This window comes from Amphiura filiformis, chromosome 9 (assembly GCF_039555335.1).
Source record: "Amphiura filiformis chromosome 9, Afil_fr2py, whole genome shotgun sequence".
Classification (NCBI taxonomy): domain Eukaryota; kingdom Metazoa; phylum Echinodermata; class Ophiuroidea; order Amphilepidida; family Amphiuridae; genus Amphiura; species Amphiura filiformis.
In genome coordinates this window covers 15,987,563-16,006,958 of record NC_092636.1, presented here as the reverse complement: position 1 = coordinate 16,006,958, position 19,396 = coordinate 15,987,563, and the positions used below count along the sequence as shown (strand labels likewise).

Below are 19,396 nucleotides of genomic sequence, written 5' to 3'. Positions count from 1 at the left end.
TAGCATATAGCATTTAGCGTTTTGTTTTTATGACACATTTTATAGCGATACCCAATTTTAATGTTTGTATTAAAATAATGTATTAATAAAAGCCTGTATACATTCCTCCTCGCGTCAGTAAAGTAAACTTTGAGATTTTCTCAAAACTGTTAATTTGTGCAGGAATCTGTTATATTTTTGCTTGTAGGATTCCTTGCATCATTTCCTTTCTGAAAATGTATACTTTAGTTTCAACCATAATACTTCTCATCATTACATTTAGTGTTTAGAGATACAATAAAAAAGTGACAATATCTAAATTACTGATTCGAGAGAGGTATACAGACTATAGGACGATATAATAAAAGGACGATATAATAAAAATTGAAAGAATAACAAAAAGAAAGAAAGAAACAAAAGAGTGGAAAAAAGATAATTGGGGGAACTGATGGAGGAAAAAACAATGAAGTCAGGAAACCCAAAGAGAAAGAAAGAAAGAAAGAAAGAAAGAAAGACAGAAAGAAAGAAAGAAAGAAAGAAAGAAAGAAAGAAAGAAAGAAAGAAAGAAAGAAAAGAAAGAAAAGAAATTTAATAAAAAAGAAAGAAAGAATAAAATAATAAATAGGAAAATAAAGAAAGAGAAAAAAGAATAAATAATAAAATGGTAAAGAGAGAATGAAAACAAAGGAAAGAAAGAAAGATAATAAATAAACAAATCGAGGGCAAATAAACAAACACTAACCAATGACAGTTCCAAACAAAGTTTTAACAAACATACATTCATGATCAGGATCAATTTGAAAAGTGAAAGTTACGGAATTTCGGTATCCTAAATCAAGTAGTGTGACGGAGAACTGGCAACTTTTGTTTCGGATCAAGATGGCTGACATGAAGCGACAGGAAATTTTGGGGCAGATCAAAGAACAAGGTGAAGTTGTCCGTCAATTGAAAGCAGCTAATGCCGAAAAAGATAAGGTTGGTTGGTATCTAAGTTGAATTTTTACTTGAATATTGATTGGTATTTGTTTTTATTCACGGGAAGAATTGATATGATCAATATAAAATACTGGCCCAGCGCCCCGTATGCCGGCATGCACGAATGTATGGCACACGTGTGTAATATGGTATAGCATAGCATTTAAGCTTATACATGTACATGTAATGTAACGTGTGTGATGTCATGCATGCATGCTGATTGTCTTGCATTAAATTGTATCGTACAGGTAGGGTATGTTGTATACTACATGTACAAGCACAACAATTAGTGCATGAAGTCATTGTACCTGTAATGTAGGCACCAAAGTTATACTTCGGAGTTCACTTCAGTGCAGTGCCAGTGACTGACTGGTAGTCTCAACAAATCATGTGCTTGCATCATCTGTTTACATCATGACATTTGTAGTTTGAACTTATGAAGGGGCCACTTCAGTTGAATTATCAGTGATCAGTTAACTTGACAGTGAACATGTTGTGTAGTATGGTTACATAACTTACTTTGCCTTGGCTTGGATTTCATCATCATTTTCTTATGAACTTTTTAAATTTTAGTGTTGAAATAGTGAACTATGATAGTGATACTGCCAATCTGACATGACTGCACTGCCACTGGTGGGCTGGTTATTATGCTGAAGGCTTACTATCTATTAGTAGTATTAAAAATTCAGAAAAGCCTCTAGGTTTTGTGTTTCTCAGTATTTATCATCTTATTGTCATCTGCAAAAGTGTGCTTTGCTATACTGTCTGTCATGTATAGTCTTCACATTGGAAATCATCAAATTATTACTGCATGTATGGCTAACAGTAATATGGATGAGCAAGACTTTTTGCAAACTTTGGAACTGTATAAAGAACTTCTAGCTATTGGAGATGGAATTAAAGTGCTGAAAGTAGAAAAACCATTTGCATATAAAAAGAAGGTGAGATGTAAAATCCATGTCAAAATGGAAGCATTCTAAAACGACGTACCATAAAGTTCTACGTTTAAATAAATTTATTCATTTCAAAATCCATGATGAATTATTGTTTTAAATTTGTGTTCAATGTGTTTAAATTTGGTTGGGTTGGCAAGATGTGAATAGGAACAAGTATTTTGAGCAGTTTGACAAGTACATGTAATGTATCCCCTCATGTAGCCATCTCATAATATGGTAAAAGGCAGTATAAAATTAATGTTTTGGTTCTTAAACTGATGCGAATGTGATATAAAATATGTTGTGTGGCTGTTTCACGTTTTGACTGTTGTCTGGAGGATTTTCGTGTATTGATGGGGAAGGGCGATGTTTTAAATTAATTTTTTCCTTCATAAGTAAAAGTAGCATTGTTAGTAGTTTTTGGTCTTTTCCAACAGTGCTCGAGGCATTTTTAATTTTTTTAATTGTAAGATCTATTCTAAAGGATAAATCTACTAGAGTACCACCATAAGAACCACTATAACTTGGAAGTGATCTTTACTAGGCCAAGTAAAGTAAATAACATGTATATCGCGGTCGGGCATTTTAAATTATCGCCTGGCCCTGGACTTTGGTGAGGGACCCTTATCATTTGTTATTTTGTTACAAATTTGCTATTCAATTCAGTGTAAAATTGCACTTGCAACTTAGGCTTTGTCAACACATCATAAACAGGGAGGCCCCTAATATCTGTGTTATTTCCCCAAACTTATCCCAACCCCTAGCTTCAAGAAATTGTTTATAATTATAAATGATAACCAAGAACTTCTTGTCTTTTCATCACAACTATTTTACAAACAAAGTAAGGGAGCATATTTAACAAAAATATTTGAAAATCTCCAAAAATTGGTGAGGGCGGGGGATACATGTTATTTATTTTACTTCGCCTGATGCCTACAGCATATTAAAGCATTCCAAAGTTTTTTTAATAAAAAAAAAACTCACATAAATTGAAGCAGGGAATGTGAACCAAAACATTAATTTTTTACGGCCTAATGAATGAAAACATTGATTTACAAATGAAGGTCCTTCCCTTCTTTGTTTTCTTCACGGATGGTGTACACGTAAAGATTTGCTGATCAGGTTTTCTCTACTTTTTCTGCACAATCCGACTTGTGACACATCTTGGCTGCATCTCAACACGGCTACTCAATCCAACAACTGGTTCTCTCTGCTACTTGCACATACCAATCTCTGGGCTTTATCTGCCATGGCGCTAACGTGGACCAAAATTCATCACATTCAAAAACTGATGCGATGTACAATACGTTGTGTGGCTGTGTCGCGTCAATCTCATTCTGGGTGCAATGCTACTGATAATGAACAGGTAATGTAGGTCAACAGTGTTCGATATACTGGGTGGATGTACAATAGGGCACGGTGGCTCAGTGGTTACGGCCTTGGACTCATAATCTGAGAGCTTGCTCGACGTGCGTGGGTTCGATTCCCAGTCCCACCACCGTGTTGCGCCCTTGGGCAAGGCGCTTTGCCTCGCTTGCCTCACCCCACCCAGGTGCAATGGGAAGCTGTTATGGGTAGTCACAGTCGTTGTACTGATGGACCCTGCGCCACTTGTAGGCTGCAAACGTGGTTCCGACATATTCTAATGACGGCGGAATAAATGTAAAGCGCTTAGAGGCTGTTTACGGCATAAAGCGCTATATAAATGTCTACATTTATTTTATTTATTTTTAATGTAGCATCTGATCCAGCAATACCAAAATGGTATTAAAAAATGGCGAATTGATACAAAACAAATAGTTGTTATAGTTCATAGCAGGTTTTGACTCAAGCCTCAGACCTGTGTTCAATTTGCTTGGAATACATACAATGTTCATTGTAATTCCTCACAAAATGCTGTCCAACATTGGGCAATTGCTAGATGCAAATTTAATGATGGAAATCAATCAATAAATATAAATCAATCTTATCACTAAATCAAGTCAAAATCAATATTGAAATGTATCAATCAAAAAGGGTGCTAGATTAAAAATAGATCTTTTAAAGAGAAATGTTCATAAAAAAAGCTAATTGTTATTTCAAATTAGCATGAAAACTTGAAAGGGCCAATGAAAGTTGATTCCCTGTTACATTTTTTGGGAGAGGGTCCAGGCAGATATTATAAGTATTTGACTGTATTTCATCATTGCCTAGATTGTTGTTGTAAGAGAGTGTCAAATTTGTTGATACATCATACATTGATTTACAGATCATCTTATTTATATAATTGATTTATTCTTTGGTTGGCTGGCCTGTGCCCAACACATTTTCGGAGTTATTCAAATTAAATTGAAGAAATTCTTTTTAGATGGAAAATGTTCCTTTTTGTTAATGATAATCATTCTTAATTCTGTAGATCACAGAGGAAGTGTCTAAATTACTTGAATTGAAAGCTCAACTTGGAGATGGAGCATCACAGAAATTTGTCCTCAAAACACCAAAGGTAAGAATATGATATCAAAATGTAATATAATAAATATGATGCTGGTTTCATACTTTCCTGCAATTTTGCTTCACTGTGCAGCAGCCCTCGAATTAAGGATCTGAAGGGGCACGGCAACTTTTTTAGGGCAAGTTGAAAATTGCCTTGGATTTTCACTGAAAAGGCAAGGCAGCACGGCAGTTTGTAATATTTCAAGAGGGCATCATGGCAACTGTTGAAAGTTTGAGAAGGGCACCAAGGCAATTTCTCAAAAGTAAAGAAAACACACACAAACATATATGATTTTATAATGAAGGGGCAGGGCTGGGGCACCGACGGCAACTTCATTAGAGGGCACGGCAAGTGACTGCCTTGGGTAAAGGAGGACATATTTTGAGGGCATTACGGCAGTCACATCAGAAACGCTAGTGATGACCAGCGGCAAGCTGATATCGATCACTCCACTGCTTTGTCCAAAGCAGTGAATTGCTACGAGTTGAATTTAGAGCAACAAGGAGCGGTTCCGCTCGGACGTATGAGGATTGATATGATTTTTGGCCAAGAGCACAGAGTGGAGCTAAGCGGCAACATCGGCTTTCAGAGTCATGCGGCTGCCGCTCGTCAGTGACATGCCGATCTGTTTGCAGAAAATACAAGGGACATGATGAAGCACCATGCCGCTGGCAGCAAGTACAAAGCCAGCATAAGGCTATATAGTGATGAGCCAATCACTCACAAAATAATGGTGTATCACTGTGATCAGTTTTTTAGTGTATCTATGGAAGGATAAAAAGATATGATATGCCAGTAAATTTGGTATCAATAAAAAGCTAAGATATTAATGATAAATTATGGAAAGTTTCAATAAGATAGTTTAAACAAATGCAGAATGTCACTTAATTCAATTGACCAAGCCACTGTGACATCATATCGGAAAGCACCAAAATTTCTATTTTGATGTTGCATCGGAATGGGCTAAATGGAGTACATTGTTTTTCGTTGAAATATATTGTTCTTCAATTGAAATTAGAAATTGATTCTATATTTTATTAGTTTTATTTTGATACCAAATAATGGTTTTCTTTCAAGAGTCTCCTTAACTTGTATTTTAATGTCAAATTGCATTCAGTTATTTTTTTATTGCCACTGTGGCATGTTTTAACTTTGTCCAGGGTACAAGGGACTACACTCCAAAGCAGATGGCTATAAGGAATGGTGTGTTCAACACGATCACAGAGTGCTTCAGACGTCATGGTGCTGAAACTATAGATACACCAGTCTTTGAATTGAAAGAAACATTAACAGGCAAATATGGTGAAGATTCTAAACTAATCTACGACCTCAAAGACCAAGGTGGAGAGCTGTTATCATTACGATATGATCTCACTGTATCCTTTATGTCAAGGTGTTTGCAATCTGTAACTTTCTCTATGCGGGTGTTGACTGCAGATGATAAAAATTCATAAATTTCAGAATTGTTAACTTTCATGACCATATTTGGAATCAGCATGAAAAATGCATTAAAATGAGTACAAACAAGTCTAGTATTGGTTCAGTGGTTCTTGAGATAGCTTTTGATATTTTGAGAAAATATCTCCAAACTTGGACTCTTTATGTCGAAGCCTATGACTAGCACACAGAGCATTATACTGGGTGCTTTTCCCCTTTGCATAGTACTATTATTATTATGATTTAATATGAATATGATTGTTGTTGTTGCTATCATCATCATCATAAACAGGGTGGTTACCGTGGTTTTTTACTGATTTTGCTTTAGGCAAAAAAAATCAAACAAATCCAGTTCTATAGGCAGACAGAAGATGATATCTACCCACAGCAAAATTGTATCTGTCAGATTTGTATTTCATAATTGAAAATAAAGTTTAGGGTTGTATTATTTTAGACTAGGGACTAAAGTTTTTGTCAGAGAAGAACGGCACTTGTTTACATTTTGAGAGCATGCAGTGCGTATAACATAGAAGTGTGGGGTTCTGATTGGCTGAATCAATCGCCTGACAATCATAGCAACAGATCGATAATCTGATTGGCCGATTGTGCGTCAAATCGTTGGTCGGCGCAGATTGGCGCCCTTGAAGTGAACACAAAGCTCCGCGTATGTCGCTCATTAACAGGCCGTGCGCGTCAATCTGAGCAAGGGACTGTCGTCCTTCTCTGAAACCCAATGTAGTAGCAGCAGGGCTAATAACAATTACTGTTTTGGTTTCATTCCTTGACTCGGTACTATCTGATAGGTTCCTTTTGCAAGGTATCTAGCCATGAATAAGATCAATAAAATTAAGCGCTATCATATAGCTAAAGTATACAGACGAGATAACCCAGCTATGACTAGAGGAAGATACAGGGAATTCTACCAATGCGTAAGTAATGGCCATGTTAACAAGTAGTGGGTTTTTTGTGAGTTCGCTGTCGGACAAGTTTAGAACTGTCGAGCTTTTGTCAGGAGTAGCTCTGACTTTTTCAGGACAAAGTACCTAAGAATGAGACATGTAGGCCACCCCTTGCCTACTGATGCCTCTGAAAAGAGCTGTTCACTGAAGACTGTCCCTCTTCAACGGAGAACAAGCAGATCTCTCCTATCTGCTAAATTTGAAGGTTTGGTGGCTCTGAAAAGAGCTGTTCAATGAAGACTGCCCCTTGTTTACAGAAAACAAGCATGTTCATGGTCATGTTAACTTGCCTTGCAAAAAATAGATTCCCCAAAAATTGGTCCAAATTTCTTTTTTTTTTAAAGCAGTTTGTTAAAAAGACACATTTCTTGGCACCATCTATGATAACCAGTTGCAAATTGTTACATCTACATTTCAGTCATATAATGCAAATAAATGTAAATAAATGTCCTAATTATTCTGAGTTCCGGGTATTTGATGATGATCTGTGAGCAATGAGCATGTAGAAGAGGTGAAGTCTGCGCACCTTCTACATGCTCAATGATACATTGTCAATGGGTCAACTTTCATGATTGCTGATCAGCCAATCAGCAGCATCATTGCAATCAGTTCATGCATGGCACATATAACTCTGAACAACTGGGAACTTAAAGGGGGTTAGGTCACATGGAATGTATTTTGAGATAAATAGCAACGTCCAGACTGACACTGACACTCATTTTCATGGTTTTGTGACTTAACCCCTTTTACTTCTGAGGTCTTCAATTAAAGCCATATTATAACATTTTCAAACAAAATAGATTGGCATTTCTTTGCCATAAAATGTTAGCTTTACTGTCAGATATATCCCTTTTATTTTTGAGCCGAACAACTACGGCAAAGCAAAGAAAATTGAATTTACTACCAGCGCACATATGCCAATACGCACTCACTCCTTCGGTCATGTTGTGGTACGACCCTTTGTTGTGTATATATCACCGTCCCGCACGCCGTACGTACTATGTGTTATGAACATCGTGTATGCTAGTAATTCCATCGTAATAATAAAGCGCCGGTTCCTGCGTTTTATTCAAAATCTCGGATTTTGACAAAACTACAGCACCTAGAGTCTTGATTTTTGCAGGGTATATTGGTTTAATAAAGTACAATTTAATCGTGTAAAAAAGGAATTTTAAAAATTCAGTGAGGGCGCCTCTTCCTCAGCAAATGTTATAATATGGCTTTAAGAAACTTACTTTAATGTACTCTCCATAATTTGAAACAGCATTTTGTATTAAAGCATATTTCAATATTTTTTTTTTCAGGATTTTGACATTGCAGGGCAGTATGATCCAATGATTCCTGATGCTGAATGTGTTAAATTAGTGCATGAAATTCTCAGTGATCTTGGTCTAGGGAAATTTGTTATCAAGGTAAGAAATGTCCTAGAGAGCTGGTCTTTGATGTCCTTGCCAAACACAAACTAATCTTTACTTCATCACTATCACTTCTTATTTATTCAATGACATCTTTAAGGGCCTTTTACTCTTTTTAAAAATTAAACATTGGGTAAAGTGGGAGGTTATTCCATGACGTGGAGCCACAGTACCTAAAATGGCGCATTCTTTAAATTTCAATAGCATGTCATAGTAATCCATTGATTGTGTTCTTTGGTTCAACAGGTCAATCACCGGCAAATTTTAGATGGAATGTTTGCAGTATGTGGTGTACCAGAAGACAAGTTTAGAACAGCCTGCTCATCAGTTGATAAATTAGATAAGGTATGTCCATCTATCAGTAGGTTTGCTCTCCCTCCTCTGTTTTCATATCAGATGAACCAAGTTTAAAGTTCTGTTCCACATTCTGTTCTTTGCCCTGCAGAGTGCGTACGCATCGTAGTCTGCTAAGGGCACGTGCATTTTAAATCGCCAGCCACATTTCATATAGTACAGGAAAGCCATTGAACAGTGTAGCGGCTCGTTCGAGCATATCGATAGACGAGTCCCTCGCCTTTGTTGATAAACAGTGATGTCAAGTGGTCTATAGTCATAGATCAACATGGCCCATGGTATTCCTGCTATAAAGCATTTAAAAGTTACTGGTATATATTGACTGCTCAGTGCTAGAAGTGGGAAAGTGCAATAGCTGCCATGTGTACATGAGTACAATATACTGTTGGTAAATTGCCAAATGTTCATAGGGCAGCCATTGTACTTACCCACTTCTGGCACTGAGTAGTTGATATGTGAGGCATTCCACAATGCAAGTAGAACTAGACATATTAATCTTGAGTTCCATATGGGTAACTGCGATAATCAACAGTAATTTCTCTGCCTAGGAGAATTTTAACAAACTCTCAAGAGCACAGTGACTGCAGGGACTGGAACACACATTGTTGTATATCAGAGTCTCATCTCTTACCAGTTAAGATTTTTTCACTGCTTAGTGATAATGTATACAAATACTTAATGGTTAGAGGGGAAAATATGTCAAATTATATACCTCATATATAGATTCCTGTCATCTGATTGGTTGAATGTGCAGTCATTGATTTAACTATGCCCTCAAAATGAACTATGGACCGGTCCATGGAAATGAACTATGGACCGGTCACGTGTGTCCCGATCAAACTGCGCAATCACCACATCCACATTCAGTATATAAAACAAATATTGACTGCTTTATTCGGGACATAGTTAAGATTATAGGCCCAAGGTGATCTCAAAACCATGCTATGACCCGAGGCGCAGCCGAGGGTCATAGCATGGTTTTGCCCTCATAGCAGTCAATATTTGTATACTATTTCCTTGAGGTATTGGCTATGGACTAACGGTTTTAGGGTGATATGCTTGAAAAACAGTTGCCTTATTACCTGATATACACCAAACTTTGGATATGGGGAGGAGGTTGTCATGTAGATAGGGAAAACGATCGCAGGCTAATATTGGTTTTATCGTTTTGCAATTTACCAATAAAGTTTCATGATTTGCTCATGAATATTTATTAGGTGTAATATTACATATTATGTACCTCACAGCGACCTTTTTGAAAACAACAAAAATTCAACATGATTCTAAAAAAATTTCTTCATTCCTTTCTTTGCAGACCTTTTGGGAAGATGTGAGAGCAGAAATGGTAGATGAAAAAGGCATAGACCCAGATGCTGCAGATAGAATAGGGCAATATGTGAGATTAAATGGTAAGGAATGGATCACTAACTGCACCTAGGATGTTCATCGAAATACAGTAGACCAGCCAAATATAAGCAAATCTAATCTAACTCTTCACTGTTACTAATGTGTTATTGTGTGACAGTTAATGTTTGTGAGAGACAAACAAAAGTAAGAACATGCTTTGAATGGTTACAAAGAGGGCCATACGAGGGCTATGACACTCGTATTCAATCCCCGTATAAAAAGTGAAGTCACTTCACGTCAGTTTAATTGACACATCAGCAGTTTGATTGACAGTTGCTAGGCATTATCAGTACACATAGTAACGTTTAGCCTGAAATTTACTTAAGTTTGCACGATAACATTGTGCGTACTATTTCAATAGTGAATCAGACTTATTCCGTATTTGATTGACAGTTGCTGTGAATTTTCAGTACACCAAATTTCTTCCAAGGTGGTGGATGTCGAGTGCTATTAATTCGGACCCTTTCCAGTAAAAATACAGCTTATTTAGCCAAAGTCAACTAGACAGTGCACGATCTGAGGTTACTGTTCTAAACCCAGGCTTCTTTTTGTACATTACAATGTATATAGGCCGTAGTATGGCCCTCTATAACAATACATGTATGCATACTGTACGGAATAAAGCGTAATATGCAGGGTTGTTTGATTTAAATCATGCCGATTTAAATCATTGATTTAAATCGCGATTTAAATCACTTGATTTTTTTTTAAATCACTGATTTAAATCAACTTTTGTCATTTTTTACCATTTTGATAAATAAGTTAATTTCTTTCTTAAATTGACTGTTTTACTTCATTCCTAATGTTTCTACAACTTTTGGACACAATTAAAATACCTCTATGATTTCACTTTATCTATTGCTAAAAATTCATTTTCAAGGTGCAGAATTCAACAGGTTTTCCCCCATGATTTTACCATTTTTTTTCTTTGAAATTTTCACATGTAAAAACATGTTTGATTTTTTGTAAATACCTGGTAGGATTGTACATATGACTAGCATTCCACTGGTACTCTTTTGACTTAATCATGGGGTATAGCAGTTCTTGGAATAAAAAAAAAATATAAAAAATTGATTCAAATAAAAAAAATCTGATTTAAATCAAATAAATCTGAAAAGAAAAAAAAAAACCTGAGTAGTCTTCAGTGTGATGAAATATCTTCCAAGTGCTGTTAATTCCTTTATGTCTTGTGGAAATCTCTTTTCAGGTGGTCTAGAACTCATAGATCAGTTGCTTCAGGACCCCAAGATGTCGAGTAACAAATCGGCTAAAGACGGTTTGGAAGCCATGAGATTGCTGTTACGATACTGCGAGATATTTGGTATTCTAGATAAGGTGTCCTTTGATTTGAGTCTGGCTAGAGGGTTAGACTACTACACAGGAATCATCTATGAAGCCATACTCACAGGTGAGAGGATGACCTAGGCTATTTCAAAAGATACTATGTGCAATCACTATTTCTGTCTGTATGTGGTTAAAATTGGTTGACCTTAACTCTATAAAATCTTACAAAGAAAACCACTGCAAGCATGCATACATTGCACGCGTGTCAGGCATGACACAAATCAGCTTAAGTCATATATACCCAGGGAATCGCTGGCCGGGCCAGCCAAACCCCCGTAGCTACAAGTTGGTGATCTTGTGAGTGGCACCTAAGGGATCTAAGGTACAAATCCTGGGGATGCCAAGTCAAAAATGTGTTCATCTTCTCTCCTCTTTTTCCTTTCCTTTCTGATAGCCAGAAACCATGTTTAGCATTAGGGTTAAAGCTTCCTAAAATAGATGCCATTCCAAAAGTATCATTACTAGGAAATTCAAACTCAGTAACAATAGGCAGGGTGGGGGCTGTCCCAAATGGGCTATTTCATTCAGTTGATGACATTACCATAATTTCCCACATTTGGGATGTGAATTTTAAATGGGGTTACCTGATTGGGTGACTCTATTTGAAATTGACACTCCCTGTGTCATGTTTTCCATAGGTGGTGTATGGATTTCAACTGGAATAGCTAGCCTATTTCACCTCATCTCATTCACTTAGAATGCTGTCTTATTATTAAAATTTAAAATTTGAACTCTTGACCAATATTTGTTATGCATTCTTGTTTACAGGTCATGAAACTTTATCAACCAAGAGTGGTGATCAAGTAGGTGTAGGATCAGTAGCTGGTGGAGGCCGTTATGATGGACTAGTAGGCATGTTTGATCCCAAGAAAAAGAATGTAAGTCTCATTATAGCAGATTCAACCCATTGTGAAAGGTTTTTCCAACAAATCCAGGCTGCTGGCCAATCATCTGTACCTCGTCTTTAGCGTGATATGCATGATCGCCCGGTAGCCTGAATTTGTATGAAAAACGTTCCATGATGCCTTGAATCTGCTATAAACTAAATTGGAAGTTGTAATAAGACAGAAAAAACAGCTGTGACAAGAATTTGATAAAAAATAACAGATTAATAGCTACATATATGGATGCCTACATAAGCCTAAACGGCAACAGGTATTAAAGGTGAACAGGGTTCCTTGATTTAAATTAAGTTGAATTGTGGTTTACATGACATGATTTTTTTTGACTGATATTAAATAAATTTGTTAAATTAATTATGGGCAATTTAATGTTGTTTTAGTTGAATAATCATCTGCATTAGCTTATTTTCGATGTTTATGATTCAGGGATGCTTGATTTAAATAGCAATTTTAAATCAACATTTTTATTTTTTACCAATTTTGATATTATGTAAGTGAATTTCTTTCTGGAATTGACTGTTTTAGTTGAAAAAAAAAAGTGTTCCACAAAAATGCAAAAAAAAAAAAATGTTTCACATGAATATTTACTTATGTGTGGTGTTCACTACATATATCTTCAGATGACCTACATGGGATCACCATCCCTATTTTCATCATAAACCAATGAAATGATCAATATTTAAAAAGAAAATAATAATTTTGCCAAGAAAATATGGCAATATTATACAATATTTAAATTTATATCTAAAGGTATCAATTGTGTTGAAACGATTTTGTGTTGTCCCATACAGGTTCCATGTGTTGGAGTTAGTATAGGCATTGAGAGAGTGTTTTCCATTATGGAAGCCAAAGCCAAGGCAGAAGAAGCCAAGATTCTGTACCACTCACACGCATAGTACTGGTAGCATCCCCAACTAAAGGAATGCTGGAGGAGAGAATGAAACTATGTCAACACCTCTGGGCGGCTGGTATTCGGGTAAGCATTAAATCAATGGTTGCAAGGCTTTGCATTATTGTTGATTATTCTTATGTGTTTGAAATCTACTAGGTCTTTTGGGAAAAAATGTATATCTTCCAAGCTACATACACTTTAAGTACATATCGTTAGATTTGTAAAGTTTACTTGGAGGACTGTTAAAATATCAAAAATAAGAAAATATCAATTTTAATAATTTGCAATAAAATGTGTATTATATCACAAATTTCAAAAATTATTTGATATCAGAAGGACATTCCTCGTATTCTGAATGCAATTTGATATGTCTGATGCACTCTGTTGTCCCACAAAAATACTGTGCAAAAGTTGCTATCCATTCCTGTATAAGGGTAATGGGATCACCAAGCACATGTTTAAAGATTGAATGAAATAGTCTAGAGAAATAATTCAAGTGTTTGAGTTATGGTCTATTTAGTTAAGGTGAAGCACAGAAAGTTAAGCAACAACCATGTGATAGATGTGCTGAGCTCCTATTTCACACAATTGCAGTAATAAATAAACATTGTCCATTTGCATGTTTTATTTCCAAATTTTGAACCAATAAAACATGAATCATCATTTCAAATCTTTGCACAGGCTGAAATCATCTACAAGAAGAACCCCACCATTCTAATTCAATACCAGCATGCAGAGAAGATGGATATCCCATTAATAGCAGTGATAGCTGAGCAAGAAATCAAGGATGGCACAGTCACATTACGCAATACAGCAACAAGGGAAGAGGTAAGATTTGCTTATCCCGACAGGCCCTACTGCTCTTTCTTACAGTGGCCCTGATTGGTCAATTATATGAAATAATCATCTAAGTAACCAATGAAAATAAAGCTTTTAGATCTAGAGCAGTTTTAAGCTTATTCCCTTTCAGTCCTGACTATTCTTACCATCTCTCTGATTGGCTCTATACTTACCATAGCCCTTTTTGCAACCAATTGAAATGATTCTAAGAGACTGCAATATTGGTTAGTTTTACTTCCTAGATTATGTAATTATCATGGCTACAGACAATCCTCCCATGCTTTGATCCGAAATGTAAACAAAAGTTATGAGTTCTTGTTCTCCATTTTATCTATTATTTCAATTACTTACAATACTCAACTGAATGGGTAAAATGTCAATTTCCAGCATTGAAATTGTTGGAGAACGCACACATCTTATTATAATAGATTTCATAATACATTCGAGCGTTAGGAAAAGGTCAAAGGGCATTGGACATTGACTATTTTCCGAACTAGGTGACAGAATTTTAAGTATTTTTAATCTTCTCTTAAATAGTGCGGAGTCGGTGAGTATGTCAATTAGTAATAATACCTGTACAAAAATAAAGGTTACTCCAAAAAGTTGTGAAACATATAATAGGGATATAAAAAATCTATGGAGCTGCTGTGAATTAGGAAGTTTTTTTAATAAAAAATGTAACTGAGTCATCCTAACCATTTGTTATTATTACTTGTTTTTTGTTTTTTTCAGGGACCCGTTCCAAGAGAAGAAATCGTGGCAGCCATCAAAGCAAGGTGTCAAGAATTGGGAGCATGATCCATGCACCATGTGAGAAATCTATATACAGGCCTCGAAATAAGCCAGAATTTCTGAGGGCCATTTGGGCCCTTGATCTTAAATGTTTGAGGGCCCTCACAAATTTTTGTGGGCCCGAATTTGGGCCATTGGTTTAAAACCTATGAACCCCACAAAAAAGTGAGCAAATTGCCACAAATTTTGCGGGCCATTTGGGCCCGCCGGATGTGTCTTTTGTGGGCCCTCACTGATTTTCTGAGGCCGAGGGCCCTTGTGCCCTCCTTATTTCGAGCCCTGTCTATATAGGATAAACAAACAGGATTACTTCACTTCAACTCAACTTCATTCCGAGCAAAAACAGGCCATGATGAATCACACAGATACTAGTGCAACATTTACATGAATATCTATCTATTGACTAAGCATAAGGAAACAGGTTCAGTTGCTGATGAATTATAAAGCCTGTTGATCAGTTTCCATATGAGATGTGATAGGATACAAGGACAATAGTCATCAGATGTGTTGTGGGTCCCATGTGACTATAGCAAGGAAATTAAAACACAATTGGAACCAAGTGTTAATCTTACAACATTTTGATTTATACTAACTTGGATGTTTCTGGCATTTTTGCAAGTTTGTCTTCATATTCCATATTCTGTGAACACAGCTATCTTTGTAAAATGGTGTTTCAAAGTCAGTTTGAAAGTTTTGAACTTGCTAGCACTCTATATACCAGTAAATGTCATGTTTTAAGTTTAAGGCGAGTTAGGTGCATGCTAGGACGTCAGATTAACAACCCGGGGCTGCTCACTGGTCATTGATAGGAAGTCTCAAAAAGCACTTAAACAAGTGCAATGCTCTACCCTAAAACAAGTACTGCCATCCCCCTCCTCCCCCTACAATAGGAGCAAGTAAAAGTGGAAGTACCACTTTTGGTTCAAGTTTCTTGAATTAGTCATGGTTAAAATTTATCCATGTAAATTCTGTTCTGTCTGTCATCAAAGTAACAGGCATATTGTAAGCTCTTCTGTGGCGAACTGGCCAAGCAGGGCTTCCTGTTAAATCAGTAATTTACTCGAAGATGCCATTTGGTGTTGTCAAAATTTCCTAAAAAACATGCAAATTTCCTGAAAAGTGGCAATGGACTTTGAAACTCTTCATAACAAATTCAAAAGTTGATAACTTTTAACCTTTATGTCATGCTACATTAATTTGTCTCAATGGATCCTGAAAACTAATTTAATGTGCAATGGATACTTTTTTCTTGAAATTTCCTTGTTTTAGATATCCTATTCACAATATGTACATGTATGTACACTTTGTACAGTGCCTGATCATGAAAAAAAGACCCATTTTTTTTTGAATCTTTGGTCATGCATGATACCCCCTGGTCAACAACCAGTAAAGGAAATAAATATGGACTTAACCCCATCAAAATGCAGATGTTGGTATCTGGTTTGATCAGCTCTAGACTGCTGCCCTCATTTGTCAACCTTCTGGATTGACGACTGAGAAAACTACATGGAAAAAAAGTGGTGGACTTTTGCAACCAGATTCTAGTTGCACTTGCACATGAATATTAAGTAGGTTGCAAACTTTCACGGAGACGGCGCAGTTGTGTCCAAGACCGAGTTTGTTGTTTTTAGAACTTCAGAGAGTGATCTTGTCACAACGGCGCAGTACACACGGCGCGGTATACTGGCGTCGCTAGTCAGTCGCGATATGGCGCATTAACCAAAGTCGCAAGCATGGGTCCTGTAAGATAATCAGTCGTCACTACGAAGCATAACACAGTACATGCGCAGTGTAGACGGCTGGTGGAATAAGTCTAGATCAGCTCACAATCAGCGGGCCTTACCACCTTGCGGATAAGTATCAGTGTACTTTATTTGAGAATTGTCTTGCCATTGCGCAAGAAGCATCACTGTAAATCCATACTTTGTCTACTCTCTTTAACATGCACAAAAAAAAACCAGACCGGTCAACTGTATCACTCTTAACATGGGTCTACTTTTCTGCTGATTATGAGCTGATCAAACTATAGTTGGTGTCATGCTAGGCTCAACCTTCGCTTCGCATTTCAGAAACCTCCAGATGACAATCTCTACAGGGAAATATTGGGGTTGACTTATGGATTATGTAATATGTAATAATCACTTGTGCCGCAGTTATAATTATGTGTATGATTAAAAATCATTAAACTTATATTTATCTGCATCAGTCATGTTAAAGATACGTATGTGTGTCTATTCTCTCAATATTTTATGACCAAGTGAAGGTAAGGTGAGTCGGGGTGGTTCCTTAGCTAACAGTGTTTGTGCTCAAATGTTGAGAAGAATCAAGTCCACATCCATGGGGAAAGGTATGGGTTCAATATCCGAGATTGTAATGGGTTTTATTTTTACCCCATGTGCATGATTTTTCCTGGAAGGGGGAATAGCGAAAATTTTTATTTTATCCTAACAAGGCGGTTCTCGAACCACTTCAGACTCGCCTGCAATCACTGGTTTGGGTAATTGATAAGTATGTGATACCAATTGCGAACAATATGTTCAGGGAGTCATTGTTCTAACCAACTTTCATGAACCTGCAAGTCGTTCCCATCAACTTTCGTGAACCTGCCAGAATTAATTAACCAGAGTCGCATATGCAAAAAAAAAGGTGTGTGTTTTTAATCACAACTTTAACCTAACTGAACCAGGTCTTACTAAATCTCAATATTAAAACCACTGCTCATACATGCATTCCACGTGATGTGATAACGCAATCAGCCCAAGTCATATATACCCAGGGAATCGCTGGCTGGGCAAGCGTCACCCGTGTGGTTACAGGTCGGTGATCTCCTGCTTGGCATGCAAGGGTACCGAGGTTCGAATCCTTCTTTGTTCATCTCTCCTTATTTGTTTCTTCTTTCCCTTCAGATAGCAGGGGTTATTACACAGGTTGGTGTTACGTTTTGGGTGAATATCGGGGTTCAAATTCGTTAAAAAAATTTGCGTAGCAGTGTTTGGCCAATTCATCATAATCAGGATACTTCCATTTACTAAGCACTATAAAAAGTGCTATACAAATGCAAAATTGGGTAGCAGTTACTTCAAAATGCTATGCGATACAGCTGAATTCGAACCCTGCTGAATATAAACTGAGCTCAAAAAGAAACTTATAATTTTTTACAACTTGTGAATCACAAGGTCATATCTTAAAATACTGTCAATCAAAATGTACCAAAATTACACACATGATTACAAAAACACATGTCAGTAACCAAGCAGTTGTCCAACTGACACAACAGCAAAATGCACTGTCATGGGACAGCTTCCTGGACTTCCTTCACTTTCACAGCCCAACATTTGGCACCCAGGACAAAAAATATGCGAGAATGCACACAAGATCCTTGCACAGATGATAAAACGGTGCTGCTTTCTGCTTTTCATACACTTTTTTCATGAAACAGGGCTGGGCTGTGAATGTGGTCCAGGACGCTGTCCCATGTCAGTGCATTTTGCTGTTGTGTCAGTTGGATAACTGCTTGGTTACTGACATGTGTTAAGAGTAGAGTATTGAAGTATATCTGTGTGTAATTTTGGTTCAATTTGATGGACAGGATTTCAAGATATGACCTTGTGAAAAATTATACGTTTCTTTTTGAGCTCAGTTTACATTGAATGAGACTGAAATGAACAGAATAATTAGTTTGTATATCATAATCTGTTTTATTTTACATTCACCTGTACTTCCCATCTTACATAACATGTACATCTTTATTCCACATGTATTCAACAAATATCCTTTGGTTTTCTTTTTTAATAATGGCAAAAACAATGCGTATTTGCTTTCACAACTTCAAGCCCAGATTTGAAGTAATAATATAACTGACACATTCAAAGTATACAAATTTATCTTGAGAAATTGTTATCCTCATAATATAGTATGCACACAGACCATAAACTATCACAATAGATTTAATTATATACCAAAAATTGGCATGGTTCGTTAATATACATATAAGTATGTGTCAATTGGAAGTTAATTTGCTATATCTTATGTACAATATAATATGACACAAAAAGTATGTATGTGTGTTAAATTAAGGTTGAATCATAAAGATTATACCAACATTTGCTTACTAATTTTCGATCTTTAGAACATTTGTAGTAACTAATTAAATAAGACTAAGTATTATATGCCAATTAATGTTTTAACCATAAAAATGATTATCAAAACAATTTTTTTCCAAGCCTTTCCTTTACCAATAAGGAAGATTTTGGAACACTTATTACATATTTAAAAAAAAATGATGATCATAAAAAAGAATAATTCTGGTCATAATCACTTTGCTCTACTGATTCTATAATATTGACTCTTTTAACACAGACATTAATATAATAATGATAATAAACGAGGATGGCAAATGCCTTATTACAAAATGCGACAGCACTCAGTCGCATCTCAGATTAAATGTAGAAAATTTGGCAGCCAAGAACTTGGAACATTTCATGCTCGGAACCATATGCAACTACCTAGAACGCATTTCAAACAAGGCCCTTGTTTCTTTATTATTACAAGGTATATCTTAAATCACTGATCAACTCCTGATAGTGCTCTTAATAATATAGCTAATTAATCATATTGGGCTAGTCCAGTTGAAATCCACACTACCCCTGTGGAAGATTTTAAAAGCATCTTCCACAGGGGGAGTATGTTTTC

At 36.4% G+C, this 19,396-nt stretch overlaps 1 protein-coding gene across 1 annotated transcript; it reads left to right on the top strand.

Annotated features, from left to right (window-relative positions):
* The first annotated feature begins 847 nt into the window (after window positions 1–847).
* On the top strand, window positions 848–16,920 carry LOC140160684 (histidine--tRNA ligase-like). Its single transcript, XM_072183969.1, is given in 14 exon segments — window positions 848–954; window positions 4,285–4,371; window positions 5,523–5,738; window positions 6,603–6,728; window positions 8,063–8,170; window positions 8,420–8,518; window positions 9,843–9,936; window positions 11,142–11,342; window positions 12,047–12,156; window positions 12,972–13,053; window positions 13,056–13,156; window positions 13,754–13,900; window positions 14,645–14,738; window positions 14,995–16,920. Coding segments are annotated over 13 exon segments (1,533 nt in total). The 5' UTR covers window positions 848–858; the 3' UTR covers window positions 14,711–14,738; window positions 14,995–16,920.
* Window positions 16,921–19,396: the final 2,476 nt, after the last annotated feature.